The sequence below is a fragment of the Tamandua tetradactyla genome, chromosome 5 (genome assembly GCF_023851605.1).
Source record: "Tamandua tetradactyla isolate mTamTet1 chromosome 5, mTamTet1.pri, whole genome shotgun sequence".
Classification (NCBI taxonomy): domain Eukaryota; kingdom Metazoa; phylum Chordata; class Mammalia; order Pilosa; family Myrmecophagidae; genus Tamandua; species Tamandua tetradactyla.
The window spans coordinates 144,585,209-144,610,298 of NC_135331.1; the positions used below are offsets into that span (position 1 = coordinate 144,585,209).

Sequence of the window (25,090 nt, forward strand, 5' to 3'; positions counted from 1 at the left end):
GTGACAGAAACAGACATTTGTACACTGTTGTTCATAGCAGCATTATTTACAGTCGCCAAAAGATGGAAACAAACCAAATGCCCATCAGCAGAGAAGTGGATCAACAAAATGTGTTATATACTATGTGCTGGTTTGAAAGGATGTATGTCCCCTAGAAAAGCCATGTTTTAATCTAAACCCCATTTTGTAAAGGCAGAATAATCCCTATTCAATACTGTATGTTTGATCTGTAATTAGATAATCTCCCTGGAGATGCAACCCAATCAAGAGTGATTGTTAAGCTGGATTGGGGGAAATGTGTCTCCACCATTTGGGTGGGTCTTGATTATTTTCTGAAGTCCTGTAAAAGAGGAAACATTTTGAAGAATGAGAGATCTGAAAGAGAGCAGAGCAGAATGACATAGCCACATGAAGCAGAGACCACCAGCCAGCAACCTTTGGAGATGAAGAAGAAAAATGCCTCCCACAGAGCTTCATGAAACAGGAAGCCAGGAGAGAAAGCTAGCCGATGACATCGTGTTTGCCATGTGCCTTTCCAGATGAGAGAGAAACTCTGAATTTCATCAGCCTTCTTGAATCAAGGTATAATTCCCTGGATGCCTGAGATTGGACGTTTCTATAGACTTGTTTTAACTGGGACATTTTCTCGGCCTTAGAACTGTAGACTAGCAACTTATTAAATTCCCCCTTTTAAAAACCATTCCATTTCTGGTATGTTGCATTCTGGCAGCTAGCAAACTAGAACAACATACGATGGAATATTATGCAGCAATAAGACAAAATGACGTCCTGAAGCAATGACAAGATGGGTGAGCCTTGAGGACATAAAGCTGAGTGAAATTAGGCAGACACAAAAAGATAGATACTGTATGATTACACTTTTGTGACCGGCATAAAGGTATAATCAGAGGCTTATAATACAGAATATAGGGGACTTAGAGATACATAGAAGCTAGAGATGGGTGAACCGTTAGCTAAAGAGGTTGAACTCCAATGTAAGGGAATAGATACGAGTGAAGGTGGTTTTCTAGTGGGTTTGTAAATAATATTTCCATATTGAAGATGAACAAGAGAGAAAGGGGTTCTGTAAACCTACATGTCCCACTGATTAACACTAGAAGTATGAATTAATTCTCATAAAAATTACTTCACAGATAAGATTCTTGTACAAAGAGTGTTTAAGCCCAGGGTACAGGGGGAAACTGCTCTTGCATTCTATGAGCTGTGTTCAAATGGAAACCATCGGCACTACCACAGCAACAGCAGAGGTAAATAATGGGGGAAGGGAAAAGAGTTAAGAGGAGGTTTAGATTTCCTATTTGGTGAGGGTGTGTTTATTGGTTTACATTCTCTTGGGGACAATGAAATTATCTAAAATTGAGAATGTTGATGGGCTGTGGACTTTGGGCCCTCTACATGATGCCTGATGAATGCAGGTGGCTGAAGTATGCACTGACAGAGAAGTAGATTGGCGAACGATGGTTTATACTTAAGAACGAATGTTGTGCTGCTACAAAAAGTAACAAAGTCGTGAGGCATGCAACGATGTGATTGAACATGTGGGACATTTGGTGAGACAAATAAGCCAGAAACAAAAGAACAAGAATGTTATGGTCACCTTTAGAAAATGTTTATAAGAAAACATGGGCCTAGATTGTTCGCTTTTAGAGCAAACACATGAAGTCCGAGGTGGTGATCATTATTTCTGGATTTTAAGAGGCTGTTTTATACATATAACCTGATATTTAGAGATAAGAATGAACCCAAACAGATTGGGGTTTAAAGTAATTCAGAACATAGGGGTAAGGAAAACAGTGTCTGTATTTTAGAACTACACATGCTCTTTGAGACCAATGGAAGAAAGGTTTATTTGGTCTGGAACTGAAATATGTAGTACATAATCTAATTCAACCTATCTTTATACCTCATTTGAAAAATTGAAACACAGGGAGCACAGAATAAGAAAGAGGTACTTGAATCCTGTATAGATTATTGTAATGCCTGGATACATCCTAGAGTATATTAAGCAGATAATCAAAAAGTATTGGCCAAGTTCCCTGAGGGATGGGAGAAAGAATATGAAACTATTAAACCTTACCATCAGGGAATCCCCTGATACTGTGTCAGACTTCAGGGACACCCAAATCAATGTGCCATGTCCTCGATCATGATGATTATTCTCATGAAGCTTATGTAGGTAGTGGAGAAGCTTAGACTACCTTTAGGCATGCCTTAGAGTTTCTTCTGGAGGACCTCTTTTGTTGCTCAGATGTGGCCTCAGTCTCTCTAAGCCCAACTCTGCAAATGAAATCATTGCCCTCCTCCCTACATGGGACATGACATCGAGACATGAAAGTCTCCCTGGCGACATTGGCGATGACTCCCAGGGATGAATACAGGCCTGCACCCTGTGATCAACAATTCCATCCTGACCAAAAGGAAGAATAGAAGTGTAGCAAGGTATCAGTGGCAGAGAGATTTCAAATAGAGTGGAGAGGCTACTCTGGAGGTTGCTCTTATGCAAGCTTCAGTTAGACCCTGCTACCTATCATAACATGCCAACCCCCAACCAGGACCATTCCAGCCAATCTTAAAGAACACCTAGGGCAGTATATAAAATTCTACAAGGGTTCCATGCATTAGAGTAACTTTCCAGAAACCTACAACCTCCAGATGGGTCCCTGGTCCAAATAAGTCTTGAAACCTAGCCCAGCCTCTCAGGAACATCAGTTCCATCTCCCTACCCCCTATTAGTGACAGACCCTTCCAATATAAAAAATTTAGAATTGCCATAGCCCAAGCACCCCTAAAGAGAGGGATGGAAAGATCAATCTGATGGTGGAGTTAAACAGAGAAGATAGGATTTAACAAATGAATATGAATGCTGAATCATTACATTGATATCTCTCTTAGTCTCCAATATTTTAGAGCAGCTAGAAATAAAAGCCTAAAATTGCAGAACTATAGCCCATGTCAAAGTCTGAACTATGTTATACAACTAATTAGGGTGCTGTGCTTTGAAATTAATAAGGTTTTTTTTTTGTATATATGTTATTTTTCACAAAAAAAAAAAGAAAAAAGAGTTGGGATGATAAAAAATGTATTTAAGCTCTCTAGCCTCCTATATTCTGGAGCAGCTAGAAGGAAAAATATGAAAGGGTCATATAGTAGCCCATGACAGACTCTGGGATTTGTTGAAGAGTGCTTTGAAAACTATTGCTTTTTATTTCTTTGCTTGGTATATATGTTATACAATTTAAAAAGTTACAAAAAAAAAAAAGTATTGATAGAGTCCCTCCAGGGTCCTAAGTGGAAAGTATATATATTGGAACTATTAAACTCTCCCATCTAGGAAACCCCAGAACCCTCCCAACCACTGGGGACTCCGAATTAATAGGCCAAACCCTGGATTTTGAGGCTTACTCTTATGAAACATTTCTGTAGGGGAGAAGCTAAGACTACCCATAATGAAGCCTCAGTGTTGCTTCCAGGAAGCCACTTCGTTACTCAGATGCGGCCTGTCTGTCTTTAAGCCTGACTCTGCAAGGAAAATTGTTCTCCCCCCCCCCCCCCCCCCCCCACTACATGGTGCAAACCATACAGGGTTGAAAATCTCCCTGACAACATGGGGCATGACTCCCAGGGATGAGTTGGTCCTGGCACCATGGGATTGACAATATCTTCCTGACCAAAAGGTGGAAAAGAAGTATAATAAAATAAGGCATCAGTGGCCAAGATAGATCAGATGGAGTCAAGAGGCTCTTCTGGAGGCTGCTCCTTTGCAAACTTCAGGTAGATAGTGCTAATTGCCATAGTTTGCCAAACCCCACTCAACATCACTCTTGTTGACTTAAGAACACCTAGGGCTCAAACTGAGATTCGTTTAAGGTTTCATATACTAGGTTTGCCTACCTGGAACATACAATTTCCAGAGGGTTCCTAGGTCAGATAAATCCTAAAACTGAGAGAGACCAGTGTCTCCGGGATTATCATACTTAGTTACATTGCCCTGTCCTTTATTGTGGGTACCTTTTCTCAACATGAGGTGGTTGGAGTGGGCCTTTCCCAGAGATCTCTGTGGATTGGGAGAGAGTTATAATGGAGAGGGTGGGATTTGGCAGGCTAGTGTGTTTGCTGAATCATTGTATTGATATTCCTTCTAGCCTCAGGTGTTTTGGAGTGGCTAGAATGAGAGATCTGAGATGGTGGATTGGTGGTCTGTTTTGTAACTACGTTGGACTGGGCTTTGAAAAAGTACTGTTTTTTTCTTTGCTTTGTACATGTGTTATATTATACAATAAAAAAAAGTTCTAAAAGTTCAGTGGATTTACTGATTGATGGTTTATAAAGCCCATAGAAACTATAAGACATAGTCAAAATGGTAGTAATTCAAGAAATGACTGAGATACTTATATTTTTCATCTCCTTTCAATAAGCTTGCATTTGTCAGAAATTTCTTGTCTCATATTTACATTTAGATCAGAAGAAAAGGGAAATGATTGTTAAATGCTTCCTGTGTAGTAAGCACTCTGCTAGGTTCTTATTTGATTTTTCCTTCTACCTAATTTGTGAAGTATGTGAGTTTTAATTTTCACTTTATAGATTAGGACTCTGAGGACCAGAGAGGTTTGGTAACTTTTTCTGTATTACAGACAATGTAAGGGTCAAAACCAGGCTTTTAACCCAAATCTTTGTAAATTGACCAAGGTGAATTTGATCATTTGATCATGAAAGCTCTTTTCAATATTTCTGAATGTTGCATACTTTGAAGAAAATCTCTCCAAAACAAAATTAAATGCTTGGTAGCTACCCACCAAGAAAGTACACCATCTTCTGAGCATAATCGTTCACTAAGTAAATATGTTTTTTAAGTATGTTAGTTTTCCAGTTCAGTTACATCACCTGTCGCTTACTCTGTTCCAGAATGTTGGCAAAGGATGAGCTGATGACCATACTTCAGAAATGTTTGAAGGTTTTTAAGTTCTCTTCTGGAAAGCAGCTTGGCAGTACAGCAAAGAGAATAGAAGAGTTCCTGGCCCAGTTTCAGAGCCTTGATGGTAAGAGTATATCCTGCAAGTTTTACTAGTTTTGAGAGTCATTTAATTAAAATTGACATGGAAGAGCCCCTCTTTCTGATATGCTGAGAGGTGAAGAGATAAAGTAGTTCATGATCACTGCCATTATATAAACCTTGCAACATCACATCTTGATGGTCACAAATAAGCCAAATATTTCTCTTCCAGATTTGGTTTAAACAATAAAGAACATCAGATAGGCAGAAAAAAAAAATGCTTTTCCAGATGGACAATTTGGAGAATCAAAAAGATTGGAGAGAGTAGCAAGGCATCTTAATAAAGAACTCTTTTTAGATGTTTTTTTAAGCATTTCATCAAATTCTTTAGATTTCAAAGGCACTGCATAAATCATTTGTAAGCCCAGAGAAATTAATAGCTATGAACTGCTTTAATGGAAATTAGGCTCATTGGTATGCTGATTACCAAAATATGCATGAGGCTAGCTTTAATTGGGTTTACAAAGGCTCAAATTCTTTAGTCCTAAATAAACTGAAGCAGCCTAGCCCTCTTCTATATTGAAGGACTACAGTTTCCTATGTTTTGCATGACCTTCACATGATCATTTTTGTTTGCTGAAAGCTCAGGGTATCTGATCATGTGTGGGTAGCCATGTTCTTTAATGCTCCAAGACACCTTTGTGTAGTGGGGCGCCAAGGATCATTAACCTTCCCTGGGCTCTTCTCTTGCGCAGTCTCTAGCACCAAATATATATATTTTTTTGGTAGAACAAAAAAATGGGTATGCACCTTTTCCTTTTTTTTCTACTTAAAAAATTTTTAAGTGAGTTGTGAAAAAGAGGCAGCTTGGTATATGAGCACATAGACTAGACATGGCATGGTAAAAAATACCTCAGTTGGAATGCCCATTTTAATCCTTTCTGTGCTTGGCACGTGTTCCTTTGTTCTTGAAAATGTTTATGTTTATTAAAGAGGGCAGAAGAATTTATTGGATATTGTAACGTTAAATTTTATCTTTCTTGAACCAGGAATTATCCACAGCTAAAATGAAATTGATTCTTTGAGAACAATGCAGATTCTCCAGCTGCATCCTCCTGTCTTAGATTTAGGCCAAACAAGACACATCAGTGTGAAGTTTCTAAAACTAGGTGGAGAGAGTATCAGAACCTCGTGCTCTCTAGAAGAAGCACTGCTACCCATTTACCAGATATAGTTTTCTGTTTCCTTTGCCAAAGAACCATGAAGCAGTTTATATTTTAATGGATTATTTAAAAACTTTTATAACCCCTCCTTCTTACTCAGTGCTGCATCAAAAAAAAAAAAAAAAAAAAAAGATCAAGTGCTGTGTTTTATATGTATCACCTGGTATTTCCCTGGAACTTTGGGTACCTGTGTGACACCTAAGACTCAGAGTCGGAAGTTCATGCAACTCTGAAAGTCAGCATTGCTACATAGAACAACTTAAAAAACTCAGAGGTCAGGTTTCAATTAGAGATAAGGGCTAAGCTGATCAATTGGGACTAAGGAAAATAAAGGATAAAGGATGGCAGTGTCTGTATATATATATTTTTTTTACATGGGCAGGCACCAGAAATCGAACCCAGGTCTCTGGCATGGCAGGCAGGAATTCTACCACTGAGCAACCATGGCCGCCCTACATTGTCTGTATTTTAGAACTTCACCTACTATATGAGAATAAAGGAAAAGAGCTTTTATTTTGTCCAAAACATAAATTTTCTGTAGCACACACTCTAACTCAACCTGTCTGCTTAGTTCATTTAAACAACCCAAATACATGGAACCCAAAATGGGAATGAGAGCTTGTAATTCTGTATAGCTTAATGTAATACCCAGATACATTCCAGAGTACATTGGGCAGATAATTAAAAAGTATTGACAAAGTCCCTTGAGGGACTGGAGAAAAAATATGAAACTATCAAACTTTACTATTAAACCCTGGATACTCTCTCAAACACTAGGGACTCCTAAGTCAATAGGCAAAGCCCTTGATCTTGAGTCCTGCTGTTATGAAACTTATTTCTAGAAGCTAAGCCTAACTATGATTATGCCTAAGAGTTACTTCCCAAAAACCTCTCTCTCTCTCTCTCTCCCTCCCTTCCCCCAAGGACAATCATTACCCTTCCCATGTCCAGGAGTATAAGTCTCCCTGGCAATGTGGGACATCACTCCCAGTGATGAGTCTGACCCTGGCACCACGAGATTGACAATGTCTTCCTGACCAAAAAGGGGAAAAGAAATGTAACAAAATAAGATATCAGTGGATAAGATAGTTCAAGTGGAGTCGAGAGGCTATTCTGGAGGCTCCTGTTATGCAGGCTTCAATTAGATGCTGCTAATTCCCACAGTTTGCCTAACCCATAATATCATTCCTGTTAACCCTAAAGAGCTTCCAGGGCTCTACCTAAGATCCTACAAAAATTGCATGCACTATTAATTTTTCAGAAACCTAAAACCTTCAAATGGTTCCTAGGCCAAATAAGTCCTGAAATCCAGACGTGCCAGTCTTTGCAAGAACATCAACCGGTTCCATCCCCCGATCCCATATTGTTGACATCCCTTTCCAACATGAAAAATGATAGAATGGGCATAACCCAAATATCCCTAAAGACTGGGAGAAGGATCAAAGGAGAAGGAGGATTTATAACAGAGAAGTTAGAATTTAACAAATAAATGACTACTGAATCATTATATTGATATTTCTTTTTTAGTCTCCAGTGTCTTGGAACAGTTAGAAAAAACCTGAAATGTGGAACTGTAACCCATACCAAACTTTGAAATCTATTCTATAGCTAATTGAACTAATTGTTAATGTACTTTGAAATTTATTGCTTTTTTTGTATATATGTTATATTTCAGAATAAAAAATGTTTAAAGCAAAAAAAAAAGATCAAGGCCAAGTTTGCCAGAGTGTAGATTTGTGTTGTTTATAATTTGGTATGATCAGGGAAACATAACTTAAATGTGTTTGATATTTTTAAAAACTATTTAAGCATAAGTATTTGGGACTTTTTATTTTGGTTTGGAAGTTTTCTTCGTTTTATTCTATTTTCATGTGTCCCCCACCTTTAAAATTCAGTGGTTGTTTTTTTGATACTACAGCATAAACTCTGTCATATTTATTGACCTTCTAGAAAAAATCATTTATATAATGAAACCTTGATCCTTTGCCCCATTTAAGAAAAAAAAGTAGGTGAAACTTTTAGTTCTCTTGGATTAGTATAAATATTTATTCTCTCAACTTGAATGGATTTATTTTAATTGTTGTATATTGGTTTTGTATCAAAAGCAGAAGCCAAAGAGGAAGAAGATGCTTCTGGATCACAGCCAAAGGGGCTTCAGAAGACAGACCTTTATAACCTTCAGAAGGTCAGGTCACTCTCTCTTTCTTGCAACTACTTCCTGGGATGCTCCCTGTTTTTTCGGTTTGATTCTAAATTAGCTATGCCTGGATGTTTTTGTTTTCGTAAACCAAACTAGTTATAAATTGAACATTTTGTTTATCCCACTGTCATCCTCACTCTAGATGTACACAGTCCAGAATTTACTAGCAATAAAGGGAAGTGGGAGCATGGTTGCAAAAAAGGAATCAGATTATTTATCTGATTAAACTGAGAGATTCCAAAGAGGCTAACTTGTTTTGATTTTCTGTGCATGCTCAGTAGAGCAGGAATTAAGCCACAGTATTTTCAATATATCCCTTCTCAGATATTTCTGACTTAAGGATGTCTTTGTACCATAATACCAATTTATGATACATGTAGAATAAAATTGCAATCTAAATGAAACAAAATATATGGACTCTATTTAGGTAATATGGCTAAAAGGAAAGGTAACTACTTCTTCCTCTTTGTGTGAGTCCTTTGCTTAAATGATGTCATGGATTATGATTAGTGAGCACTCTGGCCTATTACTTAGTACTGAAGTGAACTGCCCTTTTCCTCCTTCCCTGAAAATTCAGTTCATATATGTTTAAAGCAAAACATCTAGGAGGAGGGGCGGGCAACGGTGGCTCAGTGGCAGAGTTGTCGCCTGCCATGCTGGAGACCCGGGTTTGTCTCCCGGTGCCTGCCCATGTGAAAAAATAATAATAATAATTTTAAAATAAATAAATAAATAAAAATCTGAAGATTAAAAAAAAAACTCATCTAGAAGGAGACCTTAAAAATGAAAAATAAACAAAACCCATTTTGGGCTGGTCCTTTCTCTGTACTTTCTATCTAATGAAAAAGATTTTAGCTGCCTCTCCCTGAGTGGCAGAGCTGCCCTCTGGCAAAGGATCTTTTGTTTCAGAATCACCAGGAAAGGTATGTTCTTTCATCCGTAGTCCTTGTTGGAAATGAAGGAGTTAAGAAGAACAAGTAAGAAGCAAAGTAAGTTTGAAGTACTCAGAGAAAAAGTTGTGAATTTCATTGACAACCTGGTGAGGTGAGTCTTTCCCCTACTTCTAACGAAGTGTTATTACACTTTATCCTTGATCTGTCTTTGCTCAGAATATATCCTGGGTCTGGGTCAAGCCCAGGAAACAGAGCAGACCAGCTTTGCTGTCCTATTTTGTCCTAAGTAAAGGACTTCTTATTCTAAAGACTGTCAGTACAACTATGGCTAGCACTAATTTCATATTGAGAAATGTACTCACAGTAAATTTAATAATCCACTAGATGGACCTGTATTTAAGATGATTCCTTCTCCCGGACCCAAATCATTCTGATTCATGGGTTTCCCAAATGTAGTTTTGTAAAATTACCCACTTAAGATAGTTTTGAGGAATTTGGGATATGCTACAGGAAAAAAATGAGAGAAGTGCAAAGAAAATGTATTAGTCTAAAAGTAGAAAGATTATTTATCTCTTTTTTTACTCTGGTTTTTAATGGCAGCACAAATCCAACAGCAGGCTAAGCATTTAATAGGATAAAGTACTGAAAAAATAGCAGCTCACTTATTGAAGACAAACTGTGGTTTTGTGATAAATCACATGTCCTGTCTGAAAGTGAAAAGTTCCTTCTTCCAGGTCAAATGGGGGGAAGAATCAATTTTTCTTATCTATGGGGAGAAATCACTAATGTCGTGAAGGAATTCCAAAATGATCAACCAAGTTTGATAAAATAAAGAGAGAAATGTGTCATAAAGTGATGTGCTACAAAATAGAACTGACCTACAAGCCAGAATTGCCTTTTAGAACTCATAGGCCAACCCTTGCTTTACTGTTCCTATAGTTTCTAGCCCTGAGCTCCCTGCTCTTCCCTTTTACCAAGTTATGGACCCTTGTAGTTACTAAAAATAAATTGGGTAGGGAATTAGATCGGGTAGAACTCTGAACACTCTCACAATTTATGAATAGAAATACGTCAATAGAAAGACAAAAAAAAAAAAAAAGATTGTCACTCTATTGAAAGAGGAGTTGCAGTTGTCCTTTACTTCCCTGTACCAAGCATCTGCCCTGACTGGATGGGATAATCAGGTAACTAAATAGTAGTGAGTTGCTGCCAATGTAAGCCAGTGCCCCCAGTGCTGATAAGTCACTTGGCAGTCAGAAGGGACTCCTGGCTCACCATGTTTGAATTGCTTATCTGCCAGCATTGCTTCCTGATGCTTCCCTAACCCTATCTTCAAACATTTCAGTTTGTTAGCCCTTGAAGTATTCTGCTTCTTAAAATATACTTAGCCACTTGAGCCTGATCTTTTCTGTTTCAGCTTCATACTGTATAGGCTTCCTTAGATAGCTTTCAGTGTAGTCACTGTATTCTTTTTGTGGAGCCCTTGGCTGATTCCGTAGAAATGCCTTTCAAGTTCTCTGGACAGGTGCCACATGTAGTCCTCAGGTCATGGCCTTGCTCTTGTGGAACAGTCAGCTTGCCTGAGATCATTAACCTAATCGTCCAGGACCATGCCTTCTTTACCAGCCTTCTACACCTAATGATGATTCCACTCCACTTGGGTTTTTCAAAACAGGTCAATTCCTTTAGAGTTCATTAGTGTTTTGTCCTCTTAAATATAATTTGTTTTTATTCAGCCATTCGGAATACCTTCCTTAGGAAGCCTTGTGTTTGTCAAATTCTAAGAAGAGTGGAAGAAAGGATAAAGATTCTATTTCCTATTATTCCACTTCTGTGTACAGGGTCAAATGTGAAATCAAAATCCTTCCGTACTAGGGTGTACTGTCTTGACCAACACTGTCTGTCCCAGAAGGGCAGAGATTAGTATTGTAGCATATCAGAGATCAAAGAGACCTGAGGAGTCATGAGGCAGCTAAAGCCCATAGAGAGGCTCTGATTTTTTTAAACGGTTGCACAGCCCCCATCTCCTGACATCAGCCAGAAGGCTCTCTCCATTTCTCTACACTGCCCACAAGGGCTGTATCACAAATGTGTGAACAGAGTCGAAGTTCCCTGGAGAAAATATGTCCTTTAAAGATAAAAATAAGCAATAAACTCTAGGAGTCAGGATCACATTATACTATGAGCAGCTTTTGGCCCAAATACTGAGAGCTGAAAGTAAGTTGCCGCAAAAGCTGCTGTTTTCACCAAAGCATGTTTCAATTTTGTAGCCCTTGTTGATACTAAGTGCTTTTACCAGTTCGCTCAGAATCCTTCTTTTGGAAGAAGTACTCTATAATTTTCTGGTGAACTTAGATCTAAAACCCAAACCTAAAGTATAGAATGTAGTGCTCTAATACCAGACTCATTCTTATTTCTTCCCACAGTAAACACATTGCAGAAGTACATGTCTCTGCAAGTCTCCAAATCTACAGTTTGATAAAAATTCTAATGTATCATGTTGTTTAGTCACTATTGTTCAACTAAAACAGTCCAGTGTAAACAAAACAGAGGCAAATTTCATTCTGCTTCTAATGAAAGATCTTTGAGGATAGCCAGAGACTGTTTGTCTTGGGAATTACCTGAATTTCTAAACATTGAGTATAAAGATGTTTTAAAAAAGGAGAAGAGTACATAAAAGTGAGGCAGTAGTTTGAGTTTCTGTAATTGACTATTTGACTTTCTAGTTGCCTAATGAGGTCTCCAATCTTTTTTACATAGGAGGGACTTCAACAGGGTCTTTTAGCAACAGCTGTGAGTAATGATTGGGGAGTTATTGCATATGGTTTTTGTAGGAAGAGCCTATGGTCAGAAAATACAAATTAATAGAAAGTCATCTGGGGAGGCAAGCAGCATCACAGAAACTATTCCTGAGACCATAGCAATTCAATCTTGAGTTATTAAGATTTAGCAGTATGTAAGGTTATAATAGTAGGTGATCTTAAATGAGGGCCATGTCAGAATCACACACTCTTATGATAAGAATGTGACACCACTACACATTTATTAAAATAGCTAAAATCCTAAACACCAACAACCTCAATTGCTGGTGAGGATGGGGAGCAATAGGCACTCTAATTCATTGCTGGCAGAAATGCAAAATGGTATAGCCACTTTGGAAGACAGTTGGACAGTTTCTTAAAAAGCTAAATAGGGCAGGCCATGGTGGCTCAGCAGGCAAGAAAGCTTGCCTGCCATGCCAGAGGACCCAGGTTCAATTCCCGGTGCCTGCTCATGTTAAAAAAAAAAAGCTAAATATAGGCTTACCATATAGTCCAGCAATCATGCTCCTGAGTATTTACCTAAATGAGTTGGAAACTTATATCCACACAAAAACCTGTAGCAGATGAATGTTTATAGCAGCTTTATTCATAATTGCCAAAAACTGAAACACCAAAAATAACCTTCAGTAGGTAAACAGATAAACTATGGTATATCCATTACATCCATGCAATGGAATATTATTCAACAGTAAAAAGAAATGAGCTATCAAGACTTGAAAAGACATGGAGGAACCTCCAGTGCATATTGCTAAATGAAAGAAGCCAGTCTGAAAAGGCTACCTACTGTATGGTTTCAACTCTGACATTCTGGAAAAGGCAAAAGTATCGAGATAGTAAAAAGATCAGTGGTTATCAAGAGTTCAGGGTGGCATTGGAGGGAGGAAGTGGGCGGGGATGAATAGGTAAAGCGTATGGGGTTTTTAAAGCAGTGAAACTGTTCTCTATGATACTGTCATGGTGAATACCTAACAGCGGGCATTTATCAAAACCCACAGAATCATACAACACAAAGACTGAATCCTAACCCTAACTATGGACTCTAGCTAATACTGTGTCTATACTGATTCCTCAATTGTAGCAAATATACCACACTAATGTAAGTTGTTAATATGAGGAAATTTGGGATGGGGTGGGATGATTTATGAGAATTGTGCTTTCTTTGTACTTGATCTGTAAACTTACAACTGCTCTAAAAAACTTTTAAAAAAATCACACACTTTGAAAATGGGTATTGTTCTTATGATCACTCTGGAGAAGAAGAGTTTAAAAGTGGAATGAGCAGAGGACCAGTAGTCCTCGAGACAGGGGAGGAGGGAGATAGTGAAGAGCAATGTACATGGTTAATGCCCTCTTCACTTCTCTACCTCAAAGTTGTTGATCACGCTGGGGTGGGGTGAATGTAGGGGGATTTTCTAAGCAGTGGTATCCTCTCCAGAAGGATGGGGGAAAGCCAGGACACCTGGAAGAAGAGGGTAAATTCCCAGTGGCTAGGCTTTATTCTGTCCACATTGGTGGGAAAAGAGGCTGACACAAGTTTGTCATGTGGCCAAATTCTTTAAGCCCAGGACTGAACTAAGCCCCAGGAACCTTCTTTATGAAGGGATGTGAGTTTACAACTTTAATCAAGTTAATGACTTATTACTCTGCCCTTGGGGTTCTATGTGCTAAAACCTCTCCCTTCCAATTTGTCACTCTCTAGATCACCCAGGAGAGATGGCATGGCCCAGACAAACTGGTGGGAATTAATACCTTCAAAGTGAATTAAATCTTTAATGCCATTATTTTTTTAAGTTCAAATTTCATTAAAATTGCTTGTCGTATAGCTCATAGTTGGAGAATAAGAAAATCCCAAGTTACAGTCTTTTTAGTAATTGAATTTTTGATGAAGTTTGCTTGTTTTTCAATACTCTGCAGGCAAAAGTTAACATTTTCTATGTTCTAAAGTCAAAAATAACTCTCACATATAAAAAGCTTTTGAGGTATCACTCCATGAGAGATATCAAAAACATTCAAATAATTTCTTAGACTCTTAATTCCAGTCTTGATGCCAGTGTTTTAAACTGACAAGAGTTAAAGGTTTGATATAATAGCAAATAATGGATGTCTCAGTTTTCTAAATATTTCATTAATATGTTAAAAAATATTAATACTTTAAGAAATTCTGCCTTGAAGATTTTGAGCAGAAATATAATATATGCATTTTCTATTAAAGCTTTAACTCAGAACTGAAATACGTAGTTTCTTGTACTCTAAAGAACCTGGAGAACATTTTTAAAATATTTGGAAGAGATGCAGTTCTGAGCTCACCAGTACTGGATTTGATATCTTGGCCTTGTTTTGTTTGTTTGATTTGGGTAATTGTTGATTTTGCTTTTTAAATAGATCACTTGGTCCTCTACAGAGGATTGACAGAAATGTTATATCGAAAATAAAGTTGTTTATTTATCTAAAAGCTGATATCTGTTTCAGAGCTCACCTTCTGCCACCAGAGACACAGCCTCTGCATGAGGTGGTGTACTTCAGTGCTGCCCACACCTTGCGGGAACACTTAAATGCTGCTCCACGAATCGCCCTCCATACTGCACTGAACAATCCTTATTATTATCTTAAGGTAAGAAGCAGATTCATTTCTGACAGTTTAGCTCAGTTCACAGGGGTTCAGTGCCACAAAATATTGTAAATTTGCATTTCTAATTTAATGAGCATAGACTTTGCAGTTCAGGGTTGCCCCTCTTTCATCTATTTTTTAAAATTCTTTAAAGGGTAATTTCAAACCCAGCAAAGACGCAATTTAGTGGCTGACTGATGCTGCCAATCTTTGACCATGTGTAAACTGTTTGTCCTTCATGTGATAAAGGCAAAGGGTACTAAGAGTATAATGCTACTATTATGAAAATAAAGGGGAGATTTTTCCTACAGACATAGCAGCAGATATGGCCTAAGCAAATTATTTAAAGATCTGACTGGTTGTTTCTGATAGAACAAAGAAAGAATTACTTTGGGATTTCATCTTGAATTTTTTAATTCAAGGGAGTACTCCTCAGGACTATGTGTGGAAGGTAGCCAGCAATCCCGAGGGCAGCAGAGCCACTTGCCTGAAGTCTGATAGTTTACCAACTTTCAGGGTTGTTCTTTAAACAAGATTGTTCCTGTTCAAGACAGTACAGAATTTTAAAAACTAGCTTTCCTATGCACAGGTAAAATCACATTAATTAAATCAGTGATGTAAATATGAAATAATTTGGTAACAATTCAAATTATCAACTCAAGCACCTAGAAATTTTGCCACAAAGGATACTTAAGAAGTGACTCCAACCAAAATGTAAAAAAAAAGTGACTGTACCATGAAACATGAAATGTCTGCTGGTTTCCTGTGGCAAGTGGCACACAAATATGCTGTGCATTGCAAGAGAATACAAAATCAAGAAGATGGTTAGTGGTTTTCAATGGTGGTGGTAATAGTGATAGAGGGCTTTAATAATTTTATTCTTAAGGAACCAAAGAAGTCTGTTATTTTTATTATATAAATGTAAACCATAATTAAAAATCTTTCTTCTTAAAAACAAACAAACAAAAAATGTATCTTCTTGGCTAGTGGTATGTCATAGAAGAGGTGATTCTCAACTGCTAGGTATGATTGCACCTGTCTGTCTTTGAGGGACTATTTGAGAATCTCAGGATGAGTATGTTATTTTTGTTGAGAACCATAAATTTCAAATAGGCTGAAAAAAAAACTAATGGGTTTACAGTGTTGACGGCCTCTTTTTTTTTGAAAGATAAGTTTTTATACCCCAGGTAGTGATATGTTAGTATTTACTGATACTGTATAGTAGTTGTTACAATTCAGGTAATCACAAATGTTATAAGTAGCATTTTACTAAAAACTCACAAAGAATTCCTTGTTATGAAAATCAGAAATGCATTGGGATCTCATAAATTAATAATTTATTACTAAAATTTAAAATGTTTTTCTAGTGTTCTGGGAACACTTTCCTAGTGACTAGAAGCTAGAGGGATTACGACCAGGACCTAATCCTAAACTATTAAAGAGTAAACTCATAAAGAAAGGGCATTTAGAAACCAAGATTCCATATACTGTTTAGTTAAATTTAAGTTAATGGGTTCATTAATGTCTGTTTTGTTCCTAATCATTTTTCAAAAGTAACTGCCTTATTTACTGTTATTTTTAGAATGAAACTTTGAAAAGTGAAGAAGGCTGCATTCCAAATACTGCTCCGGACATTTGCATAGCATATAAACTGCACCTAGAGTGTAGCAGGCTAATCAACCTTGTGGACTGGTCAGAGGTAGGTCAGGGGGAAAATAGCAAGCTGTATATTTGTCTAGCCATCCATGACAGCTTTCCTGCAGTGTTCTTATACTTTTGGTACTTTGGAATTCACCTTTTATTTTTTTAATGTCCTGTCTTTTGTTTCAAATCATAAGATCACCTCATACATAAAAAGTCTCTCAGGAAATAGCAGCCAACTGCTCAACAGCCCCCAATCTCATTCCCTACCCTTTGATTCCCCAATTCCTCAAACAAGCCAATTCTACATTCATGCCAGGTCAAAATAAGTATATTATCTAACCCAGTAGTTAACATAAACAATTTAGGCTTTGTATCTGTATCACCTCAAAAAATAAAAACAGTATATTATTAACTAGTCATTTCCCTTGTTACATAAAATATATATATATATTGGAATGACTACATGACAGCTTAGCAATCAGGAAGTACTTAAAATACTTGGCAAGGCACTGAACAACTGTTTTCTTCTTTAAAGTAATGCTATTTTTTTCCTTCCTCAAAAGAGCATTACACAAAGATCATAAACTCTGTTGAAGGCCTTACTTGACAGATGTCTTGTCACCATTTAAAAATATACAAAGTTGGCTGCTTCCAAGAAAAATAGGCATTTTCCTCAGGTAAGGAAGGTTGAAGAGTGGAAGATAACAGGGCTTCCTTTGCCTCTTCACTTTGACTAGCTTTGTGTCTTGTATTTTCTCTGCACACATTTTTTGGAAACATAATTCAGGAACCGTTACATTATCACTTAAAGTATTGTTTTAAAGTGGTCCTCACTGTAGCTTTGAGAATCTCAAAGTTGGTGCAATGAAAAAAGTGCCAGCCACCAACAGTAGCAGTGCCTAACGAATCTGGCTTAATTACAGAGCCATCAAAGGAAGTACATGAAAAGGTGTTGGGCAACCGTAGCAACTTTTCTGTTTTGTCTCTTGAAAAGGCATTTGCAACAGTCGTGACAGCTGCTGAAAAAATGGATGCAAGTTCCACAACCTCAGAAGAAATGAATGAAATTGTCCAGTATCCTTTTAAAATCAGTCCTACAATATTAAAGTATATATTTAAATTTAGTTTAGAGATCTATAAAGATATGCTCCAAACAACCTTATTACTTGCTATATTAACCATATTTTCCTGTAACTCAGGTTTCTAAATATTTGTTCTGAAATTAAAATACAGCCAAGTCTAAAATATTGGTCTAAAAAATCATATTCCAAAATGCAGTTTAATTTTTACCAAAAATGAAGCCATCATATTGAATTGTTTCCCTACGGCTATTTATGTACTTTTGGAAGTCAAAGAGTAAGGGAGCAATTATACTATGTGAAAAAAAATTAGATTTAGGCAAGCATGAGTACATTTCCATTCATGTCTTGACAATGGATAATGATCACATTTTTAAGTTTTCAGTAAGGATTATAGTTTAATTTAGTAGTATGTCTTTGGGCTATTTTAGTTTACCAACTAATATTTTTAATGCTGAGATTTTGAGATGCAGCATAAATTTCCTCAACTGCCACCTCCAGTGCTCGGTTTATTAGAGCTGTTTCTGAGCTTGAACTTTTAGGATTTATAAAACCTACCAAACAGAAGACTGACCATGTGGCAAGACTAACATGGGGAGGCTGCTAGTAGGCATATGAGTGAAGCCAGAAGGATCATGCTTAGTTTAAGAGAAAAAGAGCCCAGTAATATTTACATACCAGTATAGGAGTCTGTCTGTTTTGGAGAGAAATGTGTAATCCCCAAGTGATGTTTAACCAGAAAATAGACATGTGTTAACTTCAAACAAGTGTATAACAGAATGCCTTTGGAGTACTTATGAATCAAAAAAATAACATTATGTTGTAACTAAAAGCTCTCCCACTTCCAAAAAGACATTTTTACTAAATTATAAGCAATTCATTCTTGAATGTATGTTGTGTATAAATAATAAATTCCTTTACCTGGAATTTAAATTATTTGCAGTTGGTTCATTCATTGTCCTCTGATCTTGCACTAGCATTTTCCATACGTGACACGAATACCCTAACATGTTTATTTCTCTTAGTAACTACATAGGTTCTAAAATTGCCTCTGTCTCCCTATTTCCAACAGTCTTACAGCTTACAAGGTCCCAAGCTGTCTGGCTTTATGTTTAATGGCAATAAATGTTCCACTTTAGAATGATGTATCATGGAGTCTTAGTGTCAGTAAGCCTTGGGAAATAACATCTTAACCCTATAAAACCCAAATAAGTAGAGTAAGATCCAGACTGGTGACATCTGTATCTCTTCTATGGCCCACACTCATCAAGACATAATGAAACAAAAAATGTCTAAGATTCAGTCCCTATTTAATGTTCTGCTACCAAAAGAATTCTGGGACTTGTCTTTAAGACTTTTGAGTAACAAACCAAAATTACCAACAAATATGGCTGGAAAAAAATTCAAGTTCAATAAAAACTTCTTTGGTTAGCAAACCTTAGGACTAACCATGTAATTACAGACTTTTTCTTTTGTCCTTTATGGACAAAATTAACATATGACTAAATTTCATTAGTTCTGCAGTGTAAACAGAGGTATTATATGGGTTTACAATAAAGAATATTCAGCCTTCTGTTAACATGATGGGCTGACATAACTGCCCTCCTCACCCCTCTCCAAACACATAAAAATGCTAGATGAAATATATTCCAAAAACAAATTGTCAAATGTTGCCAAAGCTAAAAATGAAAGGGTAATTCCAAGTTACCAGAAATAGACAACTGCAAACCAGAGCAGAAAGTGTCTAGCCCTGCAAAAACAGAAGTGGCTCTGTACCCATACAAGGTGAGGAATTGAAACAGACACTTTGCATTAAATTGAAGTTCTGCCCTCTCAGTCAAACAAACACTTCCAAATATTCATAATTCAAAGAAGAAATCCATTTATCTCATTTTTTCAGATGATATATTGTGTACATAAAGATAATACACAAAAACATAAGGCTCAGTAAGATTTCTAAAATCCCAAAACAAAAACCAATAGTATTCTGAACTTCCAGCAACTACCATTCTGAATTGTAATTTTTACAAACATCCCATTTATAATTTCCATTAGAAAATGGTTATTTTAAAGAGATTTATAAGATGGTTAGGGAAAAAAATTATAGAATTTTATTAAATATAAAAAGACTTAAAAGATGTTGATAGGTGATTAGACTCATTGTGAAGCTATCAATCCCTAAGGTTCATAAATATTGGGCATTTCCAATCAAAATCCCAACAGTGTTTTTCCACGAGGATGAGACTGTAGATCCTAAAATTCATAAGGAAGCATGAAGAACATTTTTAACAAATAAGATATCAGAATTCAAAGTGTGTTTCTTGGTGTGGAACTCATTACAGTGCAGAAATCAGTATGAGAACTTGATAAACAAATCTTGGGGAAATATTTCAATAAATTACGTTGGCACAATTGGCTGTGTATATAGATGTACCTTGTTTCACCCCATGCAAAAGTCCAATGTGAAAAAGCAAAACTTTTAGAAGAAATTTTTTTAAATGTCTTTTATCAGGGTGGAACAGTTTCTTTTTAAATACCAAACAGAATAAAACATAACTAAATGTGGATATATTTAGATTAGCAACAGCAACAGATGAACAAAAAAATGAGGGAAAAAAATCCAAAGGAATAATCAGCAAAGGAAAAAACACTATACCTAGAAGATGGAAACAAACCAATAATCATAAGGTGTTTACTCCATTAGTTACAAGGGCAATGCAAATTAAAACTTTGAGATACCATTTAATACCCATTAATATCCAACTGACAAAAATTTTTCAGTTTTGAAAGCTGTCAATTACTAACTGTAGTTTCTTTCTCTATCAGTATTTCCTATATACTGAAAGTTTGATCTAAAGGCTTGACGGACTCCGAATGCCTTGTTCTCTTGTTTCACAATGGGAGCACTCATTTGCAGTTGAAGGAATGTAAATAACTTGATAATCATTTTGGAAAGTACATGATACCTAATACAAATGATGACAGTGTATACACCTTAGCCAATTCCTCTTCCAAGAGTCTACCCTAGAGAAAGTCACACATGTGCACAAGGATGTTCACAATAGTGTTATTTGTAATAATGGAAATTTTAAATTTACATATCTATCATTAGGGGATGGATAACAGCTAAAATAAAATGAACTAAATTTACATGTTAGTAAGTAGGAAAAAGGTTACCAAAAAATATGACATACTAGCAGAATTTACACACACACACAAAAGGGCTGTAAACTTGGAAATCAAGGAATCAGTGATATATAAACACAAACACCACCCCAAGAAAGAAACCAGACTAATACAAGCTTTAGACACCTTGGAATCCACGTGTTAAAGGCAGGAAGTATCATCCTACAAGTTGCTGAAGGATGGCATGGAGCGATCAGAGCAAAAATAAGTTTCTGTTGTGAAAAGCCAATGAGATTATATGATTTATCTTTACAGTAAGTAGATCATTACTTTTTCTTTAGTATTTTACAGTCATTTCCCTCCCAATGTACCCTCAAGCATGCAGCATTTAAGTTTTTGACAATAGTTGGTAAAGTCTAAGGAAATAATAGATGCTTTTAAGGATTTCCCTTCAACTGCTTACTCAAGTGAGACAATCAGCACTGGGGAAGATTTTCCAATACGCCATTGTCATATTGCGAGGATACCATCAATACATATAAGGTGGCTTCTCCAGCTTTCAAATGATACAGATGAACACCAGATAAAATTGCCAGCAAGATACTTACCCTACAAGATACAGAGGGAAGTGGGCTCCAGACCATCAAATTCACTTCTGAGGCACAGGCTCAGGGATAATTTAGTAACCCTGCTTTACATTTCTTTTTCTGGGTTCTTAGTTGAATTCATACAACTTAAATGTATGTCATATATTGAATCATTTTTATTTGCCTCACTACCACTAATGTTAGTTAAGAGAAAAGTAGGATGTAAACTGTCCATTTTCATAAAGGATACAAAAAGGAGCTATAAAATTGAAACGCAAAGCTCACTTGAGGTGATCCCTACTGGAACACAAAACCCTCAAGCCTGCTGGTTCTGTGTCCATTCCTTAATACAGTAAAATCTCAGCCAAGATACCTTACACAGTGGGGTTCTTATTTTGTTTGATGAAAGGCTACCCTGAAAACCTTGGAGTACAATTTGGACTTTAAAAAAATATTTACTGAGCAGCTACTATATGCCAGGCACTGTTTTAGACACTTGTGATACTTTAGTCAACAAAGATCTTTGCCCTCACTGCAACCTAGCAGAGAAAATACAAATATATATTACAGAATCAAACAGCAGGGTAAAAAGAACCATATTATCAAGCTGCAGTAAAGAGTGTTCAGAGCAGGCCTCGTTAAGATGTCCTGTGAAGAACTGAATGGGGGTTGAAGAATTATTCAGTTTTATGGGAGAAGCACATCATAGGGAGAGAACAGCAATAACAAGACCCTGAGACAGGAGCATAGAAGAACGGCAGAATGGTCAGTAAGGCTGAGTGAGCAATGGGGAAAATAGGAGTTGAAGGTGGAAGCAGGTGACAGTGGTGAAGTGAAGGTAATATAGGGCTCTACAGATGATCATAAAGTCTTTTGACTTTTACAGAGACAGGAAGCCATCAAAACAAATCACTTGTTTTTAAAGGATGACTCTGGCTGCTATAATAAACTGTGATGAGTAAGGAGAAACAAATGAGGCAGAACAAAAAAAAAAAAGGAGACCACTGAAATAATCCAGGGAAGACATGATGTCATGTCATCTTGGACTAGAGTAATAGCAATGGAGCTGGTGAGATTTTGGATGAAACCAATAGATTAAGGATGTAAGCAGTTGTGGCTTGACTACAATTTTTTGGCTGAGGAACTAGAAGAATGGAGTTGCCATTAACTGAGTTGATGGTAATTGGGAGGGGCAAGTTTGAGAGGCAGACAGTTCCCTTTGGGACAAAAATTTGAGATGTCTTAAAATATGTAAGTGGGCATGTGACACAAGCAGGTGAATATAATCTAGAGTCAAAGGGAGAGAAGTATATTGAATTATCCTTAGGATTAGATATGATCACCAAAGTATTAACAAAGAAATAAAAGACTCCACATTCAAGCCCTGGGGCATGCCTGTTTTAAACTTAAGGAAAATGAAGACTGGGCTAGCAGCTAAGAATAGAATGAAGAAGAGAAAGCAAGTAAGGTAGGAAAATCAGGCAAGTGCAGCATCTTGCAAGTCAACTGAAGAAGTGTTTGAAGGTCAAATGTTGATCATTGATTGGCTTTAGAAATGCAGAAATCTATAAAGTACTGGAATAGTGAGAACAAAAGCCTGAGAGCATGACCCAGAAATTCCACACCCCACACCTACGTATATACCTAAAAGAACTGAAAGCAGGGACTCAAACAGATACTTGTAGACTAGTGTTCACTGTGGCATTTTTCACAACAGCCAAAAGATGGAAACAACCCAGACACCCATCCATAGATGAATGCATAAACAAAACATGGTATACACACATATTCAGCCATAAAAAGAAATGAAATTCTAATGCATGCTATGATCGGGATGAACCGTGAAAACATGGCTAATTGAAACAAGCCAGCCACAAAAGGACAAATATTCTATGATTTTATTTATATGAAATATCTAGAATAATCTAGTTAATGGAGACAAAAAGTAAACTAGAAGTTAACAGGAGGTGGAGGGAAGGGGAATCTATGGCTTACAGATAGTTTGTATTTTGGGTGATGAAAAAGTTTTGGTAATAGATGGGGTTGATGGTATCACAACACTGTAAATTTAATTAATACCACTTGAACTGTATACTTACAAATGGTTAAAATGGCAAATTGTTTCATATATGTTGCCACAATTTGGGGGGAGAGTGGGAGGGAAGCCTGCCTGGAGACACTTATCAGATGACCCATCCAAGTGACCAAATTTGTCATTAATCTTGAGAAAGCTATACATTGTGTAATGTAAAATGAAGACAGTGGCATCACCTATGAAGCACGCTTGCCCAAAAGATTTAACATGTAACTATTAAAAACTATAGAACTAACTGCCAGTTTATTGGAAGTTCAAAGAGATAGAAGAGGTTAAACTGATGACCCCACAAAGAAACATATAAACAGAGCAGGCCTAGTCTCTTCAAAAGCCAGATTCTTAACTGATTCCTGCTGGGAGTGGGGGGGTGAGTGTATATGGAGGTAGTATAAAAAATATTTTGGGGCAAATGGAAAATCTGATTATGAACTGGATGTTAAATATTAAGGCATTACCGAGTGGAGCTGCCGCCACTGCCGCCGCAGATTCCCCAACCCGGGTAGCCGCCGCCGCCGCCGCCACCGCCACCGACACTGCCGCTGCCGCCCGAGGAGCAGGCTTGGGAAGGAAGCGGCCACAGCTCTCGGGGCTTCGCTTGTTAGCGCTTTTGCCTCCTGCAGCCCTCCACGAAGATGACATTTCTTTAGAAATGATGAGTACATTTTTGACAGAAGATGAGTCTTTTGCAAATGGAGATCGCTCGTGTAATGGGGTTTTCAAAGGTGTCAGCATCGTGAATAATAAAAATAATTCTTGGCAACTTCCAGAGAAGATGGCGGCTTAGTAAGACGCGTGGGTCTTAGTTCCTCCTCCAGAATAGCAACTAAAGAAACCGAAACAATACAAAACAGCTCCCAGAGCCACGACAGAGACCAAAAAGACAGTGTACCCCATTCTGGAACGGCTGAACGGGCAGGGAGAATCCGCTGCGGTGAGATACTCGAGGGCTGCGCGCTTTCCCGGGCCGGGGCGGCTGGCAACCGGGGTCCCTTCCACACACGTGGCTTCCCGGTCCGACTGGGAACATTGGATAGCGGGGCCCTCCCGCCACACTTGGCGTCTCGGGCCAGCTGGGCAATTTGGACCGGCACTCCCCCAAGCCGCGGTGGCCTGCGATCCCCCCTCCACGCACGGTTTCCGGGGCCGACTGCGAGATTCGGATTGGCAAGTTAAAGGAGCCACAGCATCTTTTACTGGTGGGACCCGCTGACAGACAAGCGCCACGAGCGCCACCTACTGGGCAGGAAAAGAAAAACAGAGCCCAGAGATTACACAGAAAAACCTTTCAACCAGCCGGGTCCCACACACAGGGAAATCTGATCAAATGCCCAGACACCAGCAGAAAATAACGGATCACGCTCAGAAAATTGAAGATATGGCCCAGTCAAAGGAACAAACCAATAGTTCAAATGAGATACAGGAGCTGAGACAACTAATGCTGAATATAGGAACAGAAATGGAAAACCTCTTCAAAAACCAAATCAATAAATTGAGGGAGGACATGAAGAAGACATGGGCTGAACAAAAAGAAGAAATAGAAAATCTGAAAAAACAAATCACAGAACTTATGGGAGTGAAGGACAAAGTAGAAAAGATGGAAAAAACAATGGATACCTACAATGGTAGATTTAAAGAGACAGAAGCTACAATTAGTGAACTGGAGGATGGAACATCTGAATTCCAAAAAGAAACGGAAACTATAGGGAAAAGAATGGAAAAACTTGAGCAGGGGATCAGGGAACTGAATGACAATATGAAGCGCACAAATATACGTGTTGTGGGTGTCCCAGAAGGAGAAGAGA

General features: G+C 37.6%; 1 protein-coding gene across 3 annotated transcripts in view; it reads left to right on the forward strand.

Annotated features, from left to right (window-relative positions):
- The window catches only part of ORC3 (origin recognition complex subunit 3), a 91,482-nt gene extending 73,069 nt beyond the window's left edge, over positions 1–18,413 (forward strand). For 2 of the 3 annotated variants that reach the window (XM_077162383.1, XM_077162385.1), the window contains 7 exons: positions 4,924–5,057; positions 8,340–8,419; positions 9,378–9,478; positions 14,619–14,760; positions 16,340–16,456; positions 17,396–17,475; positions 17,982–18,413. In XM_077162383.1, the coding sequence (XP_077018498.1) occupies positions 4,924–5,057; positions 8,340–8,419; positions 9,378–9,478; positions 14,619–14,760; positions 16,340–16,456; positions 17,396–17,475; positions 17,982–18,087 (760 nt within the window). In that variant the 3' untranslated portion in view covers positions 18,088–18,413. The remainder of the gene's footprint in view (positions 1–4,923; positions 5,058–8,339; positions 8,420–9,377; positions 9,479–14,618; positions 14,761–16,339; positions 16,457–17,395; positions 17,476–17,981) is intronic. The other variant, XM_077162384.1, reaches the window with a different exon arrangement.
- Positions 18,414–25,090: the final 6,677 nt, after the last annotated feature.